General features: G+C 41.4%; 1 protein-coding gene across 6 annotated transcripts in view; it reads left to right on the top strand.

The window, feature by feature from the left end:
• LOC109082666 (methylcytosine dioxygenase tet3-like) overlaps nt 1-24,553 on the top strand; it is a 49,422-nt gene that overhangs the window by 14,723 nt on the left and 10,146 nt on the right. For 2 of the 6 annotated variants that reach the window (XM_042753277.1, XM_042753283.1), the window contains exons 3-6: nt 2,359-2,415; nt 17,406-20,340; nt 21,886-21,976; nt 24,380-24,473. In XM_042753277.1, the coding sequence (XP_042609211.1) occupies nt 2,359-2,415; nt 17,406-20,340; nt 21,886-21,976; nt 24,380-24,473 (3,177 nt within the window). Of the gene's footprint in view, nt 1-1,556; nt 1,935-2,358; nt 2,416-12,571; nt 13,036-17,405; nt 20,341-21,885; nt 21,977-24,379; nt 24,474-24,553 lie in introns of those variants that run through there. The other 4 variants (XM_042753311.1, XM_042753297.1, XM_042753303.1 and 1 more) reach the window with 4 other exon arrangements.

Here is a 24,553-nt window from a genome sequence, read left to right as displayed (position 1 = left end):
ACGCACTTTGGCTCTCGTGACAAACCAGGTGATTCAGCCAGTATGAAAGCAAACAGATGAGATAACATCAGGAAGGCGGCAGTCATTCCGAATGCATTTGCATCGCAACCCAGTCACTGGAACGCACTTTGCCGATTCCATTGTGGACAACAAAATTACATTCACATTATTTTTTATGTTGCTAGAAGCGTAAAAAAAGAAATTTGGTTCCACAGCGTCACAACCTTCCCTAGCCCCGTGGTTACTGCAAGCCTTCATGCAGATGCATACACGCACGAACATGATGTTCCTGGAACTCCCACGCTGCGTAATCCACACTCATCAACTGCTGCGTCACCAAACATCCGCTGGCTCTTCGAAAGCCTGAGTGCACGCTTCCCTCCACTCTCATCCTCCACATGTCTCTTCCGTCAGCCTCGCTCCTGGTTACGTTCTGACTAAGGGAAAATACAGAAAGATTATGCAGTAAAATTAAATCAAATTAAATGTTGATTTATTTTTGACATTTACAATTTTGTTGAATCAGTGTGCCGTATTTCATGTCAATTGCAGTTGCTGTTTTCTTCATGAATGCAAGCGTGTACGATGCTAACCCTCATGGATGATTTCAACATCAGTTTTGTTGTACTCAAAATAGCCTAACAACTCACTTGCATTTCTATCTAGCAGGCATTTGTAGGTCTGGCCAGCAGAGGTTGTAGTCCACCATGTATGACTTTGAAAGATTGAAATCGAAGCACTTATAGTGGTATTTCAGGCATGCACACATGCTTTGCACAGTTGGTCAATCCTGAGCATTTAAAACAGCTGAGATTCGATTGGCATTTGCGTTGCCAGTTGCATGTAAGATTGGACAAATGTAAAATGGTGTTGTATAGTCATATAGTATTCATACTGGGCAACTTTTTTTGGTTGGCTGAATGGAAAAATGCTTGTGTGTTTTCAAACAACTGACTCCAGCTGTTCGTGTGTCACTGGCTGGATATAGAGGATCAGCTATGTGTGTTTCTCTGTCAGTGACATTGTTTGACTATGTTGTGGTACCAAAGACACGGCGTGCACATGCACGTGCACAGTCCAGTCCAGTTGTTGCAGGCAGCCGAGACACAGATGGTCTTCAGTGATACCACATTCCAGAGCCATTGTTTAAGGGAGGCTAGCCGGGTTAGATAATTGACAGCCACAGCGCGCAAGAGAGAAACCCTTCCCCCCAGTCTGAAATGCACAGACACACATACACACGTACACACATACACACATTGTTCACAGCACGCGCCCCCTTCTCTTTCTTTATCCAGCACATCCCGCCCTCGTGCTCTCTGTGTCTGTGTCTCTCACTCATTCTCTCTCTCCTCTTGTCTGTTTCACCCTAGCAGCAGTGCATGTGCTCGACTCCAATTGGCTGATGGCCGCTCTTTGTGAGCTATCGTTGGCGTGACGTCGCGTTAGTGAGTGTGGTGTGTGTAGGTCGGAAAGGAGGCGGGGGGGGGGGGGGGGGGGGGTATTCACATCACGTATTCTGTTAGCTTTTTCGTTTGGAGAGGGGGGAGGGGGGTAGAGGAAAAAGAAAGAGAGAGAGGGGGCTATAGTGCAGCAGTGATAGCAATCACACAGCCTTTTAAAAAAAATGCTCATGTGTGTATGTAGTCGAGCCATGAATTGGAGGAAGTGAGAAAGAGAGAGAGAGAGAGAAAGAGAGGCAGGGAGGGCGAGAACGAAAGAGCGTACGAGAGCTAATGTAAAACAGGATTAAGAACACAAGATGGCTTCCTGAATGGACAGAGACCAGAAAGAGAGAGGGAGAAGAAAAGAAAGATAAAGAAAGACAGAGTGAGAGAGAAGTGGGGGGGACGCAGAGAGAATGCTTTGGGTCTTCTGATGGGGATACCTCTCGCCACCGAAGAGCAAGACACGAAGGCAGCAAGGCTGAGTAGGTAAATATTTATTAGCACAGGGAAAAATGACAGACAGTAATGGCAGATGCGGAGGGAGGGGGGAGGTTAGACTCTGAACAGGACCGGTTTATAGAAAAACTGGGGTCAAAAATAGCTAGCTGGCATTAGCTTACAATTTTATTGTCTCTTTATGCCATACAAATATGTTTTATATCATATGTTTTGTATAAATATGAAGGACAGAATTTGATCTTCTATTTAAAATGTTCTGTTTTATGCATGTGAATGAGCCCAACCTTTCTGACTCATGACTTATGACAAGATACATTTTTTTTTCTTCTGCTAGATATCATGGGTTGTAAGGTTTGGATGATTATGATGTTTTTTTATTTATTGTCAGTGTTCATGTCATTGACAGTTCTCAATCTGTTTTCTTCCTTTCTTTTTCCATGATTACCCTGGGGTGGAATATTTTGAAGACGTAAAAACCCAGTCCATAATCCCAAACCTGGCTAAAGAGGTGAGCTAAATAACCCTTGGCCAGCTGTGTCTCTATGTGTATCTTGTTACAGCAAATGTCAACTGTTTTTGATATTCCTATACTTGCCTGATGTTTTTCTCATGGGTATGAATCAGAAATGGTGCAATGTTTTGAGCTGCAGTTGATGATTTGTGCTTTTTGCGTGACTCAACAGGCCCAATGCGTGCCCAGATGCAGTGCGATTGCTTCGGCTTGAAGCAACAGCTGCGTTCAGGCATCCACCTGCGTGTTGCAGGTGTGACTCTGTGTTTATGACCTCCGTTTTTTATCCTAGTACTACGCCAAGGTCTGTTACGCAGGGATGTGCTTTAGTGTTGATTCTTGAGCAGGGCGAGAAGAACTCGTGTGGACTAGGCCACGGTTTAAAGAGACCCGGGCTCTGCGCTTATTGGACTAAATGTAGGCGTGAGCTTCGCCTGGCAAAGAGAGAGAAGAGAGGAGGAGGAGTTGGCCTCTCTCTCTCTCTCTCTTTCTCTCTCTCTCTTTCTCTTTGGCTCTATCTCACTCAGTCTGTCAGTCTGTCTGTCCTCTTTTTTCTCTGCACTTTGTGTCAAGCCCGGGAACAGAAAAAAGAGTGGTGAGCAGGACTGTCAAAGTTTCGAGTCATCTGAGGTAAAGGGAGTAAAAGTTAGTGGGTCACATAAGCACACGCATGCGCGGTGACGCCACTGGTATTTGTGTGTCCATGTGAGCGAGCACATGGCGGAGTGTTTATGGACTAAGTGTAACGTAACGTCAGAGTTAGAGAGACTCGACAGGCCTTGAGAGCTTTAGGTGTGAGTTAGCGGCAAATTCCCCCTCAGCAAATATGCTGAATTACACATAGGAGAAATTGTGATTGGTGCAACTGCTGTAAAAACAAGCAGACAGTCTCGACAGCACCGGCGGTGTCAGCGCTCCTCTTTGCGCTCTCACCACACCATGGTGGGTTTAGCTTTAGCCTCGGCCAGAAGTAACTGTTTAAGTTTATCTTGAATCTAGAATGTATAATCCATGCCAATTCATTTCTAACTGGCTATTTTGGTTAGTATGATCAAATGCACCGTCACTAAGTTCCGTACACCTACACACACTCACAAAGTCTTACATGAACTCACTCAGACATGTTTGGTTAAAATACAGCTAAATCTTGCTTGCCTTAAAGGATCGTCTCAAAATTTTGTTTGCGGCTTACCAGTTGCCCAACACGCCCCTCATCTGTCACACTTCGTTGTCGCTTGGCCACAAATTGCCAGTTTGCCGTGAGAAGATGGCTTGCATCACATACTCATTTGCTCTCAAAATACTTTGGATTTGGATGACTGTGGATTGGCATTGTCAAGCTTTGTTAGGCAGTTTGCTATGATGTAACCCATGCGGTGATGTTAAGTTGTGTTGTTACAATTACTCAGCTCTACCCAGAAGTTGTTGACCGGTACTTCAAACCCAACCCGTGAACATGAACATTCGAGGCTCCTTGAAGAGGTGATGTTTCTGTGAAGTGTTTCTTTCCTTTGGCTTGGCTTCTGATTGACGTAATGTACTGTAGTTGTGGGGATAACCAAAACAAGAAAGCGCTCTGCAATAGACTATAAAAGCTGACGCTACTCTACTGTAAACGTTTGATCTGTGGGGTAAATGTATATCATCACCCCAGTTTATTCATTTAATAGGTACTGAAAGTTGCATGGGATGCAGCACCACATTAAAGAGCTCATGGAAAGTGTGTAGTAATGGCTCGTTTCGAGGTGTGCGGAATCCCCTGGCATGACGGGAAAGGGTTAACAGTGACCTAGATTTTGCGGCAACAATGAGTGGCAGATGACATCACGGCTGTAATTATAGTTCAGACCCGCCCATGAGGCAACTCACGTGATGCGGTATTTGTGTGTATGTATATGTGAATGTGTGCTTGTGAGGGGGAATTATATGCGAGTGTGAGGGTTTAAAGGTAATGCGAAAGGCAGGAAGCCACTAGTTTTCCTTTAATCGTTCTCATGAAATTAAGCTCACAATGTAATTCGCTACCAAATAAACCGGTTGTTTTCTACAGATGTCACTATGAGTTAACCGAGACAGAAGTTCAGTTTTGAGAAAACAGGATGTTAAGAATGGGAAGGCTGTAAACTGTTTTAATTAGCTGATGCATTGTTATCTCCTGCCACATGACAAGTTTCCTGAAAACACACACACACACACATACTCAAGCTATACTCAAAACAAAGTTTGCGTAAAATTAGGTCTGTTTTTTCCCTGTCTATCCACCCAACCAAACATTCCAAAAACCTAGCATGTGAACTAAAATGATTTTGTAGCAAAATATACCACCATTTTAGTAACACGTACTGGGACAGGGTTTAGAACAATGGGAATGCATGATTCATTTGACTAAATTGATTTTATTTACTGTTACTCCTTTTGTTGTATAGCTATGCTTAACTGTGCAAAAACTTTTTTTCGAGGTAAACTAATTTTTTATACAGTTTCGTTGTTTTGGTGTTTTTGATCAATAGCTGGGATAATCAGTATGCTTATGTTGTAAGTTAAGCTAGTTTTATAATAAAATCTTATTATATAGCAAACATGTATATTGTAGATTCAATTAAAACTTCTTTGGTCTACTAATGTATGGTAAGCACCACATGTTGTTGGAATTTTGTAATTCACAGGTGTTTTGGGTTAAAGATGCAAGATTTTTTCTTTAAGGTAGTGATTTTTAAGTAAACAGTTCAGCCAGTTCAGTTGGACCTCAACCAATGAAAGTTAAATTGGCCATTTAGTTTGTTTAGAAGAACAGATAGTTTATCATGCAATATAACAACAAGAAATATAGTCTACATAACAAAAACAGTCAGGAAATCAAAAACAGAATCATTATGAAATTGTAACAGCATTACACTTTTTAATGTGTCACCAAACATGCTGGAATAACCAGTTTCCCAAACAATCCCGTTTTGCCATTCTCAATTGGCTGATGCGCCAGGTTGGGACGTGCAAACAAACAGCAATGTTTTGATACTGGTACAGTGTACCTTTCAGGGTATAAGCCAACAATGGGCTTACTTGTAATTGTCTCTACATATTAATCTGGTTTATCAGAAAATAATTTAACTTCCAAATAAATGACACACTTCAGCAGACCATGCATCCTGTTTTGCATTTTTAAATGTCAAGTAGAGATTGGTGGTGGGGGTGGGTTGGTGTGTGTGTGCATGTGCAGAAAGAGCAGATGTGTGAGGTTTTAATATTAAACGTATGCAGGATTTATCACAAAGCAGGTTAAACCTAAATGTTCAGACGATTCTTAAAAGTGACAGCTTCAGTTATCCAGGTTTGATCAATGTCAGGAGGTTGGAAACTAATACAGCTACGATAAATGCTCTGTGCTGAACCATCATGAATGCACTGAAATCTTGCAGTTGTGTGAAGGTGATTTAAAGATAATGCAATAACCAATGCAACTTGGGTAGTTAAAGGTTGAAGTGGTCTCATCTGATGTTTAATATTTGATACTCTCACAGCGTAATGTGCAGAGACAGCTATAATGAAGTCTTACACCCTAAAAAGTGTAAACACTGTGACTCTGTGGTGGTTTCAAATTTTTGTACATCACAACCATCTCAACACAGCAACATTGACTCCAACCAATGGTGTGAATTTGGGATCTGTTCTTCTTACCAGTGACAGATAGATAGAGTGTTTGGGAAAACCTGTTTGAAAACAGTCATTAATTTGGTGACTCTAGTGGCAGATAAATTATATGTTAGATGAGAAGTATCTTGGGACTATTGCTTGGTGGCCTAATACATTTCAACTAAAATACGGTCTCTTTTAAGGGGGTTTGAACCCATTGTATCTCAATCTGTTGTTTGTTAAAGCCAATTTCACATGGATTCACATATTAACCCTTCACTTTGGCTTGTGGCTTTGCATCTCCTGTGGAATGGATGACAGCACTACTGCAGTTAATGAAAAATGAATGGACAGGATGTACTGTGGCACGTCAGCTGAGAACTAGCTCAATAATGGTGTGTTGTCTCTCTCTGTTCATCTTACTCCTGATCCCCAGTGATTTGTAATTTCTACCTCTGATACATAAATATATTATGTTTATGTACATAAAATATATATGTATATGCACACATCTGTTGGGATCAGTAAGATTTTTAAAAATGTTTTTGAAAGAGGACTCTTTTGCTCACCAAGGCTGCAGTTATTTGATCAAAAATACATTGAAAACAGTAATATTGTGAAATATTATTACAGTTTGAAACAATCATTTTCTAATGTAATTAGAAACATATTTTAAAATGTAATAATTTCTGTGATGGCAAAGATAAATTTTAAGCATCATTACTCCAGTCTTAAGTGTCACATGATCCTTCAGAAATCATTCTGATATGCTGATTTGCTAATCAAAAAACATTCATTATCTATGTTGAAAACAGTTGGAATGTTGGAAACCATGATGCATTTTCCAGGATTCTTTGAACATTTTTTTTTGTAACAATGTAGAGGTCTTTACTGTTCTTATTGATCAATTTAATGCATCTTTGTTGAATAAGAGTTCTTAGTTTTCTTAGTGTATGATTTTTTTTTTTCTTTTTTTTCCTTTTTTATTTTACTGACCCCACACTTTTGAATGGTGGTGCATGTGTATACATTTCTATCTAAATTTGACTATACATGCATGAAAAGGGGGACTGGCTGGAAGGCATTTGTGCTCATTGTGTTGCAACTGTATGTGAAAGAGAGGCTGAGACAAAACAGCGCATGCAGTGCTGCAGTGTACTTTGTACCATTTTCAAAGAGACCCTGGCCCTTTAAGAGCAGCTACGCCTGACTTGAACATATGGGGAGCTAATCTTAGCCTTACTCCTGAGAGAAACTAGGCTGGCAACCAGCCACTGTGCAGAACTGGAGAAAGTATCCTGTCTCTCTCTTGCTGCTTCTTTTGTCATAGATGTTGAACAGAATAAGGTCTTTTGGGTTATTAGTGACAGATTTTTGCCCAACATAGATTGATTTGAGGTTTTTACATCATATTATTTTGAGAAAGATCTGCATGATGTCCATCTCCATCTATCTCTATCTCCTTCAACACGATTGTCTTTCAATTCTCTCTGCCCTTCTTCTCTTTCAAGCCTTCCTCTCTTTACCAGTCTGCTATTTTCTGCTTTCCTCTCTCTTGTATCCCCCTCATCAAATTTCACCTCGGTTTTTTTTTTCTTTCTCCTCCAAAACTTCTTGCACAAAGACCACTCTTTAGGCTGTTATTCCTCTGTCTCATACCTCCTCCTTTCCCACCATCTTATTGAATGATGAGGGTCGCTCCTCCCTTCCCTTCCCCCTCTTTCCTTATGTCTTTTCTGCTTTGCTTCCCCCTCACTTTCTTTCTCTCTCTCTCTCTCTCTCTCTCTCTCTCTCTCTGTCTGTCTCTCCCTTTCCCTTTGTGAGTATTTGTGGACTAAAATGAGGAGGGGTGTCTCAGCTGAGTTGTGCATGCTGACTTGCATGCGCCATGTGTCAGGCAGGACAAATTATGACATGCACACATTGATATTTACATTCGACATCTAACACCTCACAAACCCACCCACCTTGCCCTAAAGAAAGAAGCAGCCGGTCAGGGGACACCAAAAATAAGGTGCACACAGAAAAAAGAAGAAAACGAGGTTGGGAAGGAGGGATGTGGGGGGTCAGAGAACAATAGATAGAAATAGAGAAAGGGAATTACAAAAATAGAGACACGGGAATTACAGAGAAGATGGGAAAAAATGGAAAGGTAAGTTAAGAGAAACAGAAGTTAATGTCTTGATAGTCTCAATGACTGTTTGTACCATTCATAATCTGCCCCAGACCTTATGCACTCAGTGACCCTAAGCTTATTTGCATTCGCCGGTACACGTGCGAATGCTCTGCGTGTGTTTGAGTGTGTGCGTGTGCCCTTGCACGCAGTGGTATACGTTTCTTAGAAAGCATGCTTGAAACTCTTCCATGGTTTAGCCTCTAGTTGGGGCCCTAGTTTAGTGCACGTATGTTTTGTCTGTGCTTGAGAAAGTGTTTCAGATCTGGACTTAAGGGACAGGTCTAGTAAACAAATACAGAGAATGAAAGGGAGAGTGTGTGTGTGTGTGTGAGAGAGAGAGAGGGAGAGAGGGAGAGAGAGACAGAAAGGGAGTGTGGATGGACTTGTTGTAATAGACAAAAAGACAGCTGTTCTTTTAAGTAAAGTTGGCTTTTTTGTTTAATTCTTGTCAATGCTAGGATTTTCTTTGGGAATACTAGGCTTTTGCATGCCAAAAAAGTAATAAATTTATTTGCTATAATTGCTTGTTTCCTGTGGATATATATGTATTACTTAAAATGCAGTTCTTAGAATCAAGAAATTCCTTTTTCTTTTCTTTTTAAATTGCAATCATTTATTCAACCTCACATGTTCCATAAGTTATTTCACAGAAACATTCGCGTGTTTCCTATGAGTGTCTATTTCTCTGTAGGTGGTTTGTGTAGGTGGGGGTTTGAGTTTTTTTCTCTCTCTCTCTATGTGATTGTGAGCTGAGATGAGCAACAGATGAGTCAAAAGACATCATCAAATGGCATAACCACTACGCTGTCAGTCATCGTTTTTCTGAGAACTTCTCAAATCTGAGAATGAGCAGTGTAAAACTGAGAGTTCTTAATCATACATGAGTATTGTTTAGATATTGCTCGTCATGAAATCGTTGGTTAATTATTTGTACTGTTTTCCTAAGATATGACAATTGGAAATCGACAGGGACCTGCACCTGATGATCATTTTTAGTTTTGACCCATTCAGGTTTTTCTGTAGCTGATGCCAGTAATGACATCTAAACAACAAGGTGTTTGCATAGTCAAGCTACAGTTTTACTAGGCAAGTACACACAATGTATAACTGCATATTTGAAGGGGTAAATAGAGGTGGTGTGTCACTTCTGTTAAATGTAATCCAATTTATTTGTATACATACTGGACAAAGCTAGATATATTTGCAAAAATTAGCCTGGTATAATTTCATTAACATCAACATCAATTTCATAACGTCTTAAGATAATTTATTGTTCACTCATAGTGAATTTTTAAATTGAATGGGAATGTTACTGGTAAATATTTTCAGAGTCAGTTTGGCCAATAAATCAGAATATCAGTCTCGGTTATACTCAATGAAATGTTGTGCCCACAAAAACAATGTCTGCCCATAGTTGTTACAAGGGAACTGCCACAGCAAGTTGCTTTGTTTAAAAGCAAATTTCAGTTTCAGTTCCTGTCTAGTATACCTTAAGTGTGACCTTGCACGTCTAGTATTTTACGGTTGGTTCAAGATACAGACAAGACTTGTCTAATGAGTAATAACATTATAGAAAGAGCATAGTGATGACCTTTAGGTCTAACTGAAATGCCAAGTCTTTCAGTATATCACCATGGTCTTTCTGAGACCTACAGAGTTTCACATCCCCCGTGTCTCTTGTGTTTGGATCAATGATCAGGTGTCTTGTGACACTGTGGATGTTTGTGGCTCTCTTGGTTAAGATTTCTCTTTTTTTAAACGACACAAGACATATCAGGCATTTACTGTAATGTAGAAGCAAATGTCCCTTGTACATACTTGTGAAGAATCGAGATTTTCCTGTATGTTTGGAAGAGCTAATTATATGGGCCAGGTATGTATAATTTTTGTCTTTCAATATTAGCAAACCATGTCACGTCTCTCACTGAAGTGAGAAAAATGTTACTTAAAGGGATAGCTCAAGCTAAAATGAAAATTCTGTCATTATTTACTCAAGTTGTTCCAAACCTGTATGAATTTTCACATTTCAACTTTTTTTTCATACATTGAAAGTCAATGGAGTCCAATGCTGTTTGACCGAAGCAAGAAAGTCATAGAGGTTTGAAACAACATGAGGTTGAGTAAATGATGACAGAATTTTCACTTTTGGGCGAACTATACCTTTAAATGTGCAAATGCTTAAAGCTTTGTGTCTGGTCACTTGATTTATGTGTCTCAGGGCATGTGGTGTTAAATGTACATTGTTAATCAGTATTAACAAGTGGCATTCAATTGTTCATACGATAAATAAATTCCAAAGACGCCCAGAGCAATAACAAAAGAACGCTGGTAGTAATTTTGCTATGTAATCGGTGTTATGTCAGCTCCACATTGCTGCATATTTTGTTAGCACTCTAGTTTTGCCCCTATAAGAATTGATGCGCCGTAACCTGCAGCAGGAAGGGTGAGGTAACTACAGGGCACAATAACTGCTGCATCACGCTGAAATGAGCGAGGGAGTACGCTTAGATGGGTGAGTGAATGAGAGCGCCTTTGTGCGTGAAGGGAGGCACATCTACATTATGTGTTATGACACATCTGCCCAGCCCTCTTTTTTCCGAATGAGAACATTGAATGATTGTGGTGACGCGACTGCGACGTCATAACGGTTCCTGCTCTCCATTCTCCCTCTCTCTCATTCACTCGCTTCTCCTCCGCTGGTGACAGTGCACTTTACCTCTCCGCTTGGGCTTTGGGTCTGTGTGTGTTTGTCCGTGGGGTTGCCTTGCCTTCACTGTGTTGACAGTGGCGATCCAACTGGCAGGACTCAACAGAAAGAGTGAGCGGGAGAGAAAGACTCTGATCTGAAGGAAAGACGACAAGACGAGAGAGTCGCGAACATGGCAAGAGGTTATGCGGGTTAATACAAATTGCGCGTTATGCAGTCTGTGATCGCATCCTCATAATGCAAAAGCGATTGTACCGAAGGGCTTTCCAGCGACTATCAAAGACAATTGCCATGTTTTTCTCTTCTACTGAACAGAATAAGTACAAAAATAAGCTCATGGAGAAAAGGGAGAGGTAGAGATAGAAAAGATGCCAGCAAAAGAGTGAGCGTGAGAGACCCAGCTGAGAAGCTTCGGAGTTCGCAGAGATGGGTTGGCATGAAACAAAGTGTTTAGGCAGGAAAGAAAGCGCAAGAGTGGCTCAGAAAAGGGAAGAAGAATACGGTTAAGACTGCGAGACTAATAGCAAATTCGTCCTTCACAACGAACACTCACTTACCATTTTGGTCTCTATATTTTGCTCTTCCCTACCCTGGACTCCCTCACGCGAACATCACCTCTTCTGTATTGCTGCAAAAGCACCTCGTCGCCCTCCCTTCGCTTCTGAACAGAACAAACACCATCGACAGGTCAAACTAGATAACCAACAGCAAAATTGAGCGTAAACGCATGTGTGTTATGTGTTGTTTGTTGCCTTTTCCCTCAAAACTTGTGCTTCCTATGTCTCTGTGGTTCCCGTTAACCTGGCTGTACGTTGTGGTTGCTTCTGACAGTCGCTTTGCTTTCCCCCTCACATCCTGTGTTCCTCCGCTTCAAGACTCTTTTGCTTCTGTCGACTCTTATATCTGCGGTCTCTATAAGTGCAACCATGTATATGCTTCGTATGTTGTAGATGATTTTTTTCACCACAATCTTTCACGTTTTGGTTAGGCAGCAGCACTTGTATATGTTATGTCTGTAAGCATCTTCTGCCAGGTATCATCTGTTCAAAATCAGCTATGTTTTGCAAGGTAAAGCAGCAATAAAGGGTTCAAATAAACTGTGAACCATCGAGGACAGCACTATAATGACAGGAATAAATATATCCTAGCCACCAATTTCCCTTCCTTGTTTGTTTTTTGTGTGTTATTCTTAGTCATCATCACACAGCAGCTGCCATTTACTGTTTGAGTGGATGTCTGCATTTAACTGCTGCAGCCTCCATCTTATGGAGCCTCTCAGAATTCACAGCCCAGAGCGATCAACAATAACAAAACCAAAACACCTCTACAATAACAAATAGCTGCTCATTTTGGTTTTGCATGCGTCTCTGCTGTCACATAAGCCATAGATCTGTGTCCATACAGTCCTTTACTTAGCCCAGTAGTCAGCCAGTCTGCCACTTGCACTCTCTCTACGTTTTGCAGCGGCTGTATTTCCTGCACGCTCCACCATTCCATCGTACGTGCCCAGTGTAGCTCAGATAATGGCCTCTCTCACTCTGCACACACAGAAAAGAGGAGGGGGAGGAGGAAAATGAAGGGAGGGAGAAAACGAGAGGGGGGGAGGGAGTGATTGAGCAAGGGAACGAGAGAGAGAGAAAGAGAGAGAGAGGGTGGGGGCTGTAAGGCAAAGCAGACAGCAAATGCGAAAAGCAGAAAGAAAAAGAATATAGAAAAAGGGAAGGGAGGAGCAGAGAGACATAATGAGAGAGGGAGAAAGAGAGAAACGACAGTGGCGATAAGAAGAGAATCAGAGCAAAAATGTGTGCATGGGGGAGGCAGAGTGTATGACAGAGTGCATGCGTGAGTGTGTGTGTGTGTCCGTGTGCCGCACTGCCTGGCTGACTGAGAAGAGAGGGAGAGAAAGAAAGAAAGAAAGACAATAAGAGAAAAGAAAGGAACCCGTAGTGGATTTCCACCGGCTGGCTTTTTTTATGTTTTTATTTTTTTTTATTATTATTTTATATTATTTGGCACTTTCGTGAAAACTGTATTCCATGCACTTTCTTGTCCACGTTTCCCACCTTAGTCTCTCCAGCAACGGTATTGGGACAGCTAGACCACTGTGAGTATATGCCAATCTGTTAATTTTCCTCTCTGTGTGCTTGAGCTCTGTATTTTAACTGTGATAGTCACAGAAGTATGGGGGGACATCTACGGGAGGGGGGGTGTTGTGTGTCTTTCTATGTTCAGCTGTCTACTACTACGCTTTAAACCTCATCTGCAGTCTCTTGTGTTTTTTTTTGTTTTTTTTTTTCGCTTAGTGCTGTCAACCTCTGAGACAGCTGTTAATTATGTGTAAATTCTGAGACATTGTATAAACAGCATATGGTCTAAGTTTAAAGGACACTTAATACTTCTGAGTTAAACCGGTTTTACAGTCTCTTCTGGTTGGGCGTGTTAATGTTTTGGTAGTAGTAGCTCTGTGACTGAGAAGAGGGAGAGAGAGTTTTGGCAGTGCTGAAAGTCCTGGCATGCCTCAGATAATCGAAAGCACATGCTTTCTGCTGTCAGACAGGTGTGTGTTTGCAGGTGTAAGGCATGTATATGTGTCACTGATCCAAAGAATCTAATACCAGATGTGTAGCACGTTGCATGCAATAAATCAACTCTCTGATGTTTGAAATACAAACTAGTCCAGTTTTGCGTGTTAGTGCGTTCCTGTGAACTCTGCGGTGACACTAAGGGGCCGTTTAGTGTCAAAAAATGGGAAACTTTTGTGCGTTTTGCATGTTCGTTTACACAACAACAGCGTTTTGGGGACTAAAAACATATTTTTGAAAATGGGTTTCAAAGTGCAAGTTCTTGAAAATGCCACCGTTATCGTTTCCGTGTAAACACCCAATACGGGAATCTTTGAAAACGGTAACATTATGCATGTGCGTAGTACGTGTTAGGTTTGTAGACATGCGCAGTACATGACGATGTTAAAGGCAAGTGTGAACAAACATACACAACTATGGTGGAGTACATGGTACTGTTGTTGCTGCTCAAAAGTTTGCTTACGCTTCTTCAGCAAAGTGTGGATTTACTTCACCAATATTACAACCAACAGCGGAGACACATCATATACAACATATAATCGTCACTTCCCTACGGGTACTGTATACTAACAAGGTGACAGGGCCAACTACTGGCCTGGCATACATAATACAGCATTTTTGGCCTTTTCGTGGATATGTGTAAATGCAAATCATTTTGAAAACGTTGTCGTGTATACGAAACTTTTTAAAAATGCAAGGGAAAAACTTCTGTTTTTGACTACATCGTTGTCATGTAAACGTAGCCTAAAGGCCGGGACACACCAAGCCGACTTCAACGAACTAGCGGCGACGAAAGCCGACGGTGTTGTTGCCTTGTGTCGGCAGCGTCGGACCAAAAAGCTGCGCTAGAACACACCGCACAGAATACAGCCGACGGCAAACTAACACGTGCGTTAGTGTTGGGCGATATGGTCATTTTTCAAATTGTCATATCATCAGCCCGTGAGATTAACGATACACAATATTATCGTGCATGGGTGGAGCAAGAGAGAGACTCTCTGTAATTGTCATAGCATAACTTTTGGTGTTTTAAACCGCGCAGGTGCGTGAGAGAGAGCTGACTTTCATACTTTCATACTGATAAACTAACGTTAAATATAAAAATACTATATTTAAAACAGCTAGTTCATATATAGTCGGACACAACTGTCAAATTTGCCACATCTGCGCATGGAAATTATCAGTCTAAATGTTCTGCAAATTCAGTCAACAGTGAAAATCAATAGTAGATTTCATTTAAAGACCAACAGTTTAACGCTAAATATTGGACATAAACGAACACTTCAAATATAAAGTATTTAAAACAGGTAATTTCATATATTTGGAGTAAAGTTAAATTGAACAGATGCATCAGTCCTACAGCTCTCCGGACCGTGAGCCCCAAGACAAGCCCGAAGCAACCTCAGCAGAAACGAATGAGATGCATTCTAACATAACTGTGGCATTAAACTCTGTTAGTGAGGGCTCGTTTAGAATATTGTACATATATAGGCCGTTCGGATTACTTGTTAAAGTGCAATGAAATACCTTATATCTGCAGACAATATAGGCTACGTCTGTTTGTGCTTGGAGACTCATTCGGCTCTAATCCTCATTTTCACACGTGTGTGAAATGCGGTGCTGAAGTGAAATAGCAAAGCAATTTGATAGCCGAATTATAATAGGCCGCCAAATAAAAATAATAATTATTATTATTAAAATTATTAAATGCATTAATACAGGAATGAGCCTAATATCGTCTTGACTATCGACAAAGACATCTGCTATCGTCGATATTTCTGACTATCATCGATACACGAAACTATCGTCTATCGGCACAACCCTAACGTGCATTCTGCGCATGCGTGAGAGGAACGAGCAGTCTATATCAGCAGCTATCAATAATATATATTCATCATTCAAAAGGAGAAACCGAAACAAAGATATACAAGATAAACTCAGATATACGAAATGTAAACAATGCAGCACTTGCTTACCATATTGAATATCAGTAACGTTGATTACTTTAATCATTTTAAGCAGCTCATGTTGTTATGAAAACATTCGCGTATTAGAATGATTGGGGAAGATCACGTAACACTTATAACTGACAGTCTTCTGTCTGTACCGCCTTCATTTACATACTCGTTTGAATCACTTTCGCTTTAATTCTCAGCACTAACTCGACTGCTAAACTGAACATCCAATCAGAGTTCTCACTCTCGCCGTAGTCCCAGATGCCGATTCAACATGTTGAATTGGGCAAACAGCCGCCGAAGTGAGCCCGACGAGAGCCGATGAGTGGAACACACCAAACAAACTAGCCCAACCATCACTCGCTGTTGGCCAACAGCCAACAATCGGCTTGATGTGTCCCGGCCTTAAGACTTTATTGTGAAATGTTTCTGCATGACTGTGTGCACGTGGATGCCCACTGCATCACTGAAAAGAGGAAAAAGAGCCTGTTGTAACAATTGTGTGGTTCAGCTTTTTTTGAAGAGTTGGCGTGTGACCAGTGTTGTTAAGTGGGGTACTAGCTCACGCTCCTCATCTGATAGGTTTTTGAAACACACACGTATGTACACACACACACACAAACACAAACAGTCTGCTCGGTGGCTGGCAAATGGCCCCATGGGGGTCCAACCAGACACCAGCACAGAAGGTGAATTCAAAGTGTCTGAATAACTTGCCTATCAGTATAACCCATCAAAAGAGCTGTCACAATCAAGGCACAATAAGAGAGATTTGAACATTTAGTTACAGAGCTGTTAGGTGAACTCTTAAACATGCAAGTCTTGTCTCAGCAGTCTAAACAATTACATTTTATGCAAAAAAGTTATTATACTCTGTTCAAATATTGTAAATATTTCTACAGAATTACTGCTTAGGAATTTGAATAGACAGTTGCATGTTAGTTTTAAATGGATGATTCATTTCATCTAGCTAGCGTGATAAAACCACAAGGTCCTCTTTTCTAAGATATGCCTTTGTCATAGACAAAAGCCTCTGTATTTGTCATCTGTGCAGCAGTGTTTATTTAAATCCACTGTTTTCACTGTTTTTAATATGGCATGCAGATATTGCCCTTTCGCACTTATCTGGGACCAGTTCACAGTTTCCACAACATTAATTTACTCCTTTAAAGTAAAAAAAGCACAAAAGAGAGTTCAGAGACTAGCAGAGAGGATATTTGAAAACCAGGAACCAGGAAGAGGTTCTCAGTATGTTGACTTTGGCATTATCAGTTGTATTATAATTGTAAATATGGGTTTGTATTTGCATGAGACAGCTGAACTTGATGCAGTCCTGTGCTGTCTCCAATGTGCCCCTGAAAATTGTGCAGGTAGCCTCAGTTTGTTTTAGTCAGAATTTTTTGTAGGGTTAGCGTCTGCACATAATTTGGCCATAAATAATGGCCAACGCTATGATTTAAATTAGACAATAGACAACACTGTAGTAACCAAAGGCCATTTTATGTTGTATTTGCGGAATGTGTTTTCTTGAAATCAGAGAGCAAAGACAGAGAGGGAGCAGGAGAAGAACATAAGAAGACCCAGGGATCTCCGCAGAACAAAATATTATGTAGTCTTTTCTCAAATCAGGCAGCAATCTTACAGAGAATACCAAGATAAATCAGTCCAATAGGTCAGAGTATGTTGTTTAGTTAAAAAAGGTCAATGATTATGTCACAATTCCAGAACAAAATACTATGCTCTTTGTTTGAATTAGTCTGCAATTAATGTATTAAAATAGTATCTGCCTTATATTTTGTATGATGTAATAAATGCCTCACAGCTACAAATAGTTTACAAAGATAGAGTGTTGAATAGGATACACAGACTTAAAACATATATATAAATTTTCAGTTTGCTGGAACATTGTCAAGTAACTTGTTTTTGCTCTTCCACAGACTGTTTCTGTGGTGGGTTCAGTGGATGGCCCCAGAGGAAGAGGCCAGATGGAAATTGGGTCCCATGACCGCCTGGATGAAGGCGTGTTAAACCAGGAACTGTCTAATGGGCTTAGCAAACATGCAACAAATGAAGAAAATATTTGTGATGAAGAAGTCAGAGGCATGGCCAGGGAGCAACACCAGCACAACTACCACGAGGGAGCTGGATGTATTTCCCAGACACCAGGTTGGGTCCCTGAACATGCTGGGAAGTCAAATCCTGAATCTCAACAGGGTGCTTGGAGTGGCCAAAATGCCAGTACACCAGTGAATGATGTGGATATAGAGGATGCACGAACCCTGGTGGCCTTTTCTGCTACTGTTGGCTCACTGCCACCTTACACCAACCATCGACCTTCTGAGACTCCTACAGCTCAACTGTACGAAAGGTTCAATCAGGAAATGTCTAATCTAGGTGAGGAGGCCAGACAGAAAGGTGTGGATGGTGAGTTGCACCCCCCTGAAGACCTAAACACTCTTCAGGCAGCACTGAGCAAGGCCCGTCATGGCCACAAGCCCCCTAACTGTGATTGTGATGGCCCAGACTGCCCTGACTACCTGGAATGGCTCGAGAAGCAAATCAAAATGGTGGCTAACTGTCAGGATAAAGGTTCCTCTAAGATTTTGGGTGCTCCTCTACAGCCACATGCACAGCATCGTAATGCCCAATCCCAACCTCAACAATGTGGAGGTAACTCCTTGTGTGTGCAAGACACAAATCCACATCCCCATGTTAACCAGCCTTCTGCTCCTAGACCCTTTGGCCCACCAGCACCTATTCCTTGCTCCCCTAGTGTTCTGTCAATAGCCAAGGAAAGAAATGTTAGCTTGCAAACAGCAATTGCAATTGAGGCTCTGACGCAGTTGTCTGCCACTGACCCACAAACTGTTGTTCCTCCAGCTGAATCTTCACCTGCAAATCACCATCAGCATCTGCCAACCTCCTATCCTCAGAGTATGCCACAAGTGGTCTCTTCATCACCTGGTCCTCTTTCGTCCTCCTCTGCCACCTCTGCTATGCCACAGTCCATCCCTCCAGGTCATTATCCTCAACAGGAGATTTCATGGGATCAGCAGAGACCTCAGTCTCAGGGTGAGGCCCCTGCACCTAACATTTTGTCTAGCCCATCTAACTATGCTTCCACATACCCATCCTCCAAGTCCCCATTTACAAGCAAACACCCACCAACCCCTAATCCCCGACTCCAGCAGTGGAACCAGGGCACAGCTGGAAGCTGCGAGAAAAGCTCCCCTCGGAACCCATGGATGAACACTGATTCCCAGCTTTGTTTTGTAAACCCATCCAAAGGCAGTAGTGACCCAGTGTCTGAGCTAAAGCAACTCCTTGGAGACGCCAGTGGAAAGTACACCAACTCAGCCTTCAAGTTCCCACTCCCTCACCCCAGCTTGCAGGATGGTCGCAAAGGCAGCCTTACTGTGATGTCTCACATTAAGCAGGAGGTGGACATAAAGGAGTACCTGGGCTCAGGGTGTGCAGTCATGGGCCAGGAGGGGGTGGTAAATGGCCAGCAGCAGTTCCAGGGTCAGCAGTTTTCCCCCACCATTAGGCACTTAACTCAGGCAGCACTACAGCAGCACCTTCATCATAAACGTAACCTCTTCTCTAATTCCCCTGCCTTCAATCCGTTAGCCCCCATGGCTTGTCAAAATCTTCGTAAGTGGTGGCCACAGACTATTCCAGAGGGTCCTTTAACCATCAAACAGGAGCACAAAGAACCCAAAAAGAAAAAGAGTGCTCAGAGTTCTCCTCTTCTCAAGCAGCCAGTGGGTGGGCTTTTTGGTTCACTGGGCACACCTCTTCCAAAATCCAAACAGATTGTTATCAAGAAGCATAAACAGAAAGCTTCTCAACCAACTTTCCTCCCACAGAACCAGATTGTACTATTGAAACCTCCCCTCATCTCCCCAGGGTGTGCACCATCCCTATCTCAGCTTGCTCCATCTTTACTAGGCATGGAAGCTGGGCTTCCCCCCTCTCAGGTGGCTGAGAGCCACCTAGCTCCAGCTCAATCTCAGGAATCCATTTTGAAAAGCAGTAGTGCACCTATCTCTGAAAACACTCTTTCTTCTTTTACTCCTGTGTCAGTCCTAGCACCATCCACCCAGAAGGTGATAGCTTGCTCAGGCCCAGCTGGGTCAAATGATAATAGCATCCTAACAACCAGTATCACACCTCAAACCTCTACAACACAGCAGGCTCCTTCTCTGGCTGGCCTCAGTAACCTAGATCCAAAATTTGAAGAGCTGATTCGCCAGTTTGAGGAGGAGTTTGGGGACACCATTTCCTCAGCTTCTGCAGCAGAGACCCCAGAGAATGGTCCTGCTCAGCCAGTGGTGACCGAGTCACAATCAAACTCAGGACAAACCAGACCCGAGTCACCATCCCCAAAGCAGCCAAATAACTGCCCTGCTTTTCCCTCAAATGATTCTGACCCCATGGATGAAGGTCAAAAGGACATGGCTGAAAGACTGAAAGAAAAAACACCATTGCCATCTGAGGAGCTCTGTACTATTAAACAGGAAAGTGAGGAATGTGAGGTGGATGTGAAACCTTCTGGGCAGTCCCTGTCTTTAGCTCAGGATGCATTTCTGGAGCGACAGCACCCCTTCAACGCACCTTTCTCCCCTCCAACTAAACGTATAAAGATTGAGTCATCTGGTGGCGTGACAGTGCTCTCCACAACTGCATGTTTGTCTGCAGACAGAGAGAGGGCTGATTTGAATACTCCCACCAAGGATATCTTTCCCTCCTCACCTTCACTTAAAGGTTTTCTTGAGTCACCATTGCGTTACCTGGACACTCCCACCAAGAACCTGCTGGATACACCTGTGAAAGATGCCCAGCCTGACTTTCCCACCTGTGACTGCGTAGGTAAGTGAAAGAATTCAATCCAGCAAAATATAATGGGGCGATTTGGGCAAGATCACTCATATTCTCAAACAGAATATAAAAGCACAAAAAAAAGTCATTTGAACTTTTGCTGCAGTAAAGCACATCACACCACCCCACACCTCCTCACATTCATCTGATCATGAGACCTAAGACCCACTTAGCTAACTCCCCTAACACTCTATTATTTACTATTTTTAAACACAGCCTTTTTAAACTCATTTTATGTTTAATATAGTTTAGCTTTATTAGTTTCCAGTGCATGTTAAAATATTCCATTAGACTGTAATATAGACTAAATTGATCATTAGCAGCAAGCCCCCAAATGTTTATTTCATCATATACTTTCTGCATGAGCACATTTCTCAGGGTAGTGTTGGGCCATGTCTGAGAATGCCTTCTCTATCAGGGACCCGTGCATTGCATTGCATTGCAGTCTGTTCTCTCTGCCCCTTGCAGAGGAACAATAGATTTGAAGAAAGGAGCCCATTGTAATTCTTAGGGCCAGTGCACTGCACCACTTTCTGTCTACATTCAGGCTGTTGGTACAGTGAGTACAGCTAGTTTCTGCTAAGGAGGCAGTCACAATGAAGAGAGTCTGCTCATATATCATATGATATACTGTGGCCAGACATCAAAGAAGGGAGGGAATAGGGAGGACAGGGTGAGAAGAGATGGACTGCAACCTCTCAGCTCAGGCCTCATATCTCTTACTGTGTTATTTCAGAGGTTTTGGTTGTGTGAAATTTGTATTATACGTGTGATATATAAATATCAATATTCTTTGACAAATATAAAATAAATAATTTAAGAAAGCATTCATTCAAGGATAGTAAGCTATGCCTGAACACTTGTTGGAGCTTGACTGTTACTAAGGGCAAAGGACAATAGAAGGGAGGTTTCCATAGTGAATCCTTACAGCACTCCGTCAACACTACAGGGAACACCCAGTGTAACTTGATACTTACAAACACATTCAAGCAACAAATTCAAGCTGCCACATATGTAGTACCTTCAGCAGTTATACAGTCTTAATATAGATTCTGACAAGTTAGAATATATTTAGAATATATTTTTATGTTTTCTTTTTTCTGTCATAGTTTGTGCTTCTCTATGTAAAGCACTCAGTTTTTCCCATGCTGTTAGCTATTCTTGCATCAGCTGTTATGACATTTTACCCTGCTGAGTAAGCAGGTAGTAAGTAGCCACTAGATGTTTTTCTTCTCACAAACACTTTTTCTGTAAGATTTCCCACAAATCATTTCCTGACTTTAGTCATGCCTTTATCCCTTCATACACCCTGAGTGGAATGTGACCTTAGATTGCCTCTTTCCCAGACAAGCTCTCTGTCCCTTTCTCTCTCTCTTGCTCACCCACACACGACTGACTCATACTATCATTCTAATGGCATTACACATTTGCAGTCTAAGCTGTTTATATCATTTGGATTATTAGCCATTGTTGTATAAGAGTGTGTCCATGCTTTAACATGCTTTAACATTCACTTTCACTCTCTGTCTCCCATAGATCAAGTCCTAGAAAAGGAAGAGGGTCCATATTACAATCACTTGGGATCTGGGCGAGACATTGCTTCAGTCAGACAACTAATGGAGGAGAGGTGAGAGGCACCTGTCAGATGTCTAAATTATTATTGGTTCAGATAGCATTCCATAATGTCGTCTTCTTCAGTGCTCTTGGTGTAGGCATGTTCATTGGCAAACACAACCAGCAGTACATGTGAGGACCATGTGGGATCATTCTTTAAAATCAAGTTTTTATTGAGCCAAATAGGAAAATCACAAAAACTAAATGAAGAGTGTATCTATTGGGTTCTTTCCCTACTATTAGAACAGTGTAATTAGCTGGAGAAACTATTTCGAAGGTTGGATTTAAAGGTCAGCCTGCTTGCTTTTCTGTAGCAATCACCTTTTCTGACTTGTCCCTTTTTAGTAACATTACCAAAATAAGTAACTGGAAGAAGAATATTCTCATAAATATACAATGAGTAACAATCAGTCAAACTCAAGAGAAAATCCATTTATAGATTAAAATATATTTTTCTACTATTTTAAACAGAGTATTAAACTTGAAAAAAACACATAGGAATACTACTGACCCCACGTCATTTGCTTTAAGAGATCCCTAACCACCATGTCATTGTTCTGCGAGAGTTCTTTGGAAGCTCTGGCAGTTGGGTCCTGGCAACAGATTCTCAACCAGCTGAGGATAAGCATCTCTCTTTTCTGCCATTTGTTCTCCCTTCACCCCCTCCTCCCACCTTCCTTCTCTATGATCTTGTCCCCAGGGTATTTCTGACCCAGAATCCAACAGGAGTAACAGGAAATATCAGCATCAGCAGATCCACACAGGGGAGAGTCAGGGAGACAGACAGACAATGAATAAAAGAGGAAGAGAAAAAGAATTTAGAGGAAATTAAAGAAGTAGGAGGTGAAATGACAAAAATGATGGGGTATATATTAAACTTTAAGCAATGAGTATCCTTCAGGTTTTTTTATTTGGATACACAGGGCAAAAGAAAGCCAGATTTCCTTTACAGCAGTGCTGTCATGCAGGGTAAATTGTTAAAAATGTATACTGTAAATCAAGTTAATTTAATATATATGAAAATACTTGACACATTCCCTGAGGTCTGAAAACATTATTTAGTAATACTTTAATGATCCTATGATCATTGAGAAGTGTAGAGGAATATAAAAAGCTCCACAGGATGTTGACCCCCTTTCCCTTGTGAGCATACAGAAGCTAAGACTTTGTTGACCCATTTGGACAGAGTATCTCCACCGTGACTGACCTCTCGTACACTTGGCCGCTTTCATTGCTTTATTTGCGAGCTGATTGAGGGCATAGTGGCTGTATTTCTATAGCTTGAGTCATCTCCTCTGAGATAAAAAGGGGGCTGGTGGGTAGAGGAAGAACCTCCCCTTTGTTTGTCCATCAGACAGTGACTATAGCCTCCTTAAGCCTAAGCCTGACCCTTTTGTGGCCTTTGACCTCATAGCCCACCCCTCTGGATCTTTGAAGCTTCTCCCCCAACCTGTGTAATTATAACTGAACAGTATTATACTTAGCACATGCTGCTATCATACTCGTGCACTGAGAGTTTAATTTGAGGAGACAAGCAATTGTTGACTGAGAACATGACGCAATCATATGCAAATGTGTGTAAACTTTAGTACTGAGTATCACAAACTACTTCAATATATGACACACATCACATTACATTTGGAACTGTTCAATACATTGCTGTATCACACATAATTCCATCATTTCTAAAGCTTTACCAAACTCAAAGCTTTAACTGCTTAAATGTGATGTATGTAATTATTTGATTAAAGCATATAAATACCATAATATGTTTGCAGATATTTAGGAAACATCACATATTAGTTTCTCCAAAAAACAATGCTACAACGAGAAATTAGTGTTGTATGTCAGAATGTCTGTTTTTGTTTTGGTCCGTGTGATGCCGTCCTGTGCCAGTTTAACCAATAGTATTTTGTCTGCCTGGGTTTCCAGTTGGCTGAAAACTTAGCGCATAGCAGGCATTGAAACTGGGTCAGAGATCACAGATTCTACAGTACCTAACCTAAAAAGCCTCATCATCCATATAAAAAGCTCTATGAGCAGAGGCATATTAAACACAGATAAAACAACTTATCAACTTACACTGTAAGACTCGTTGGCTAACATTGTCAGTTGTGCTTGTTCCTTGTTGCATCTGGCTACCCACATGAGCGTCGATGAGGGGAGGGAGAAACAATGCTCTCCAATATTTTGAATTTCAGCTGCAGTACCCCTTTCAACCTCTAGCTGTCAATACTACATACTGCATCTTTAATTATTGATTTGATTTCTACATACATGCACCCAAATCTGTATTAAGTATAAAGTGACTTAAAATGTGTCTTCATTAAGATTGAGGTGGGTTGCTGTTTTCATGTTGCAATTTCAAACTGTAATTTGAGTTTGTCACTCAACTTCTGTCCCCTCATTATGACAGGTATGGGGAGAAAGGCGAAGCCGTTCGTATTGAGAGGGTGGTTTACACAGGGAAAGAAGGAAAGAGCTCTCAGGGATGTCCTATCGCTAAGTGGGTGGGTGAGTGTGAAAAAAATATTTTTTATAAAAAAATTTTAGCTGTGTTTTATGTGTGTTTATTTGATTAATAATGATT

Source organism: Cyprinus carpio, chromosome A5, assembly GCF_018340385.1.
Source record: "Cyprinus carpio isolate SPL01 chromosome A5, ASM1834038v1, whole genome shotgun sequence".
NCBI lineage: Eukaryota > Metazoa > Chordata > Actinopteri > Cypriniformes > Cyprinidae > Cyprinus > Cyprinus carpio.
The sequence above is the reverse complement of the archived record's forward strand: the minus strand, read 5'-3'. Positions and strand labels throughout refer to the sequence as shown.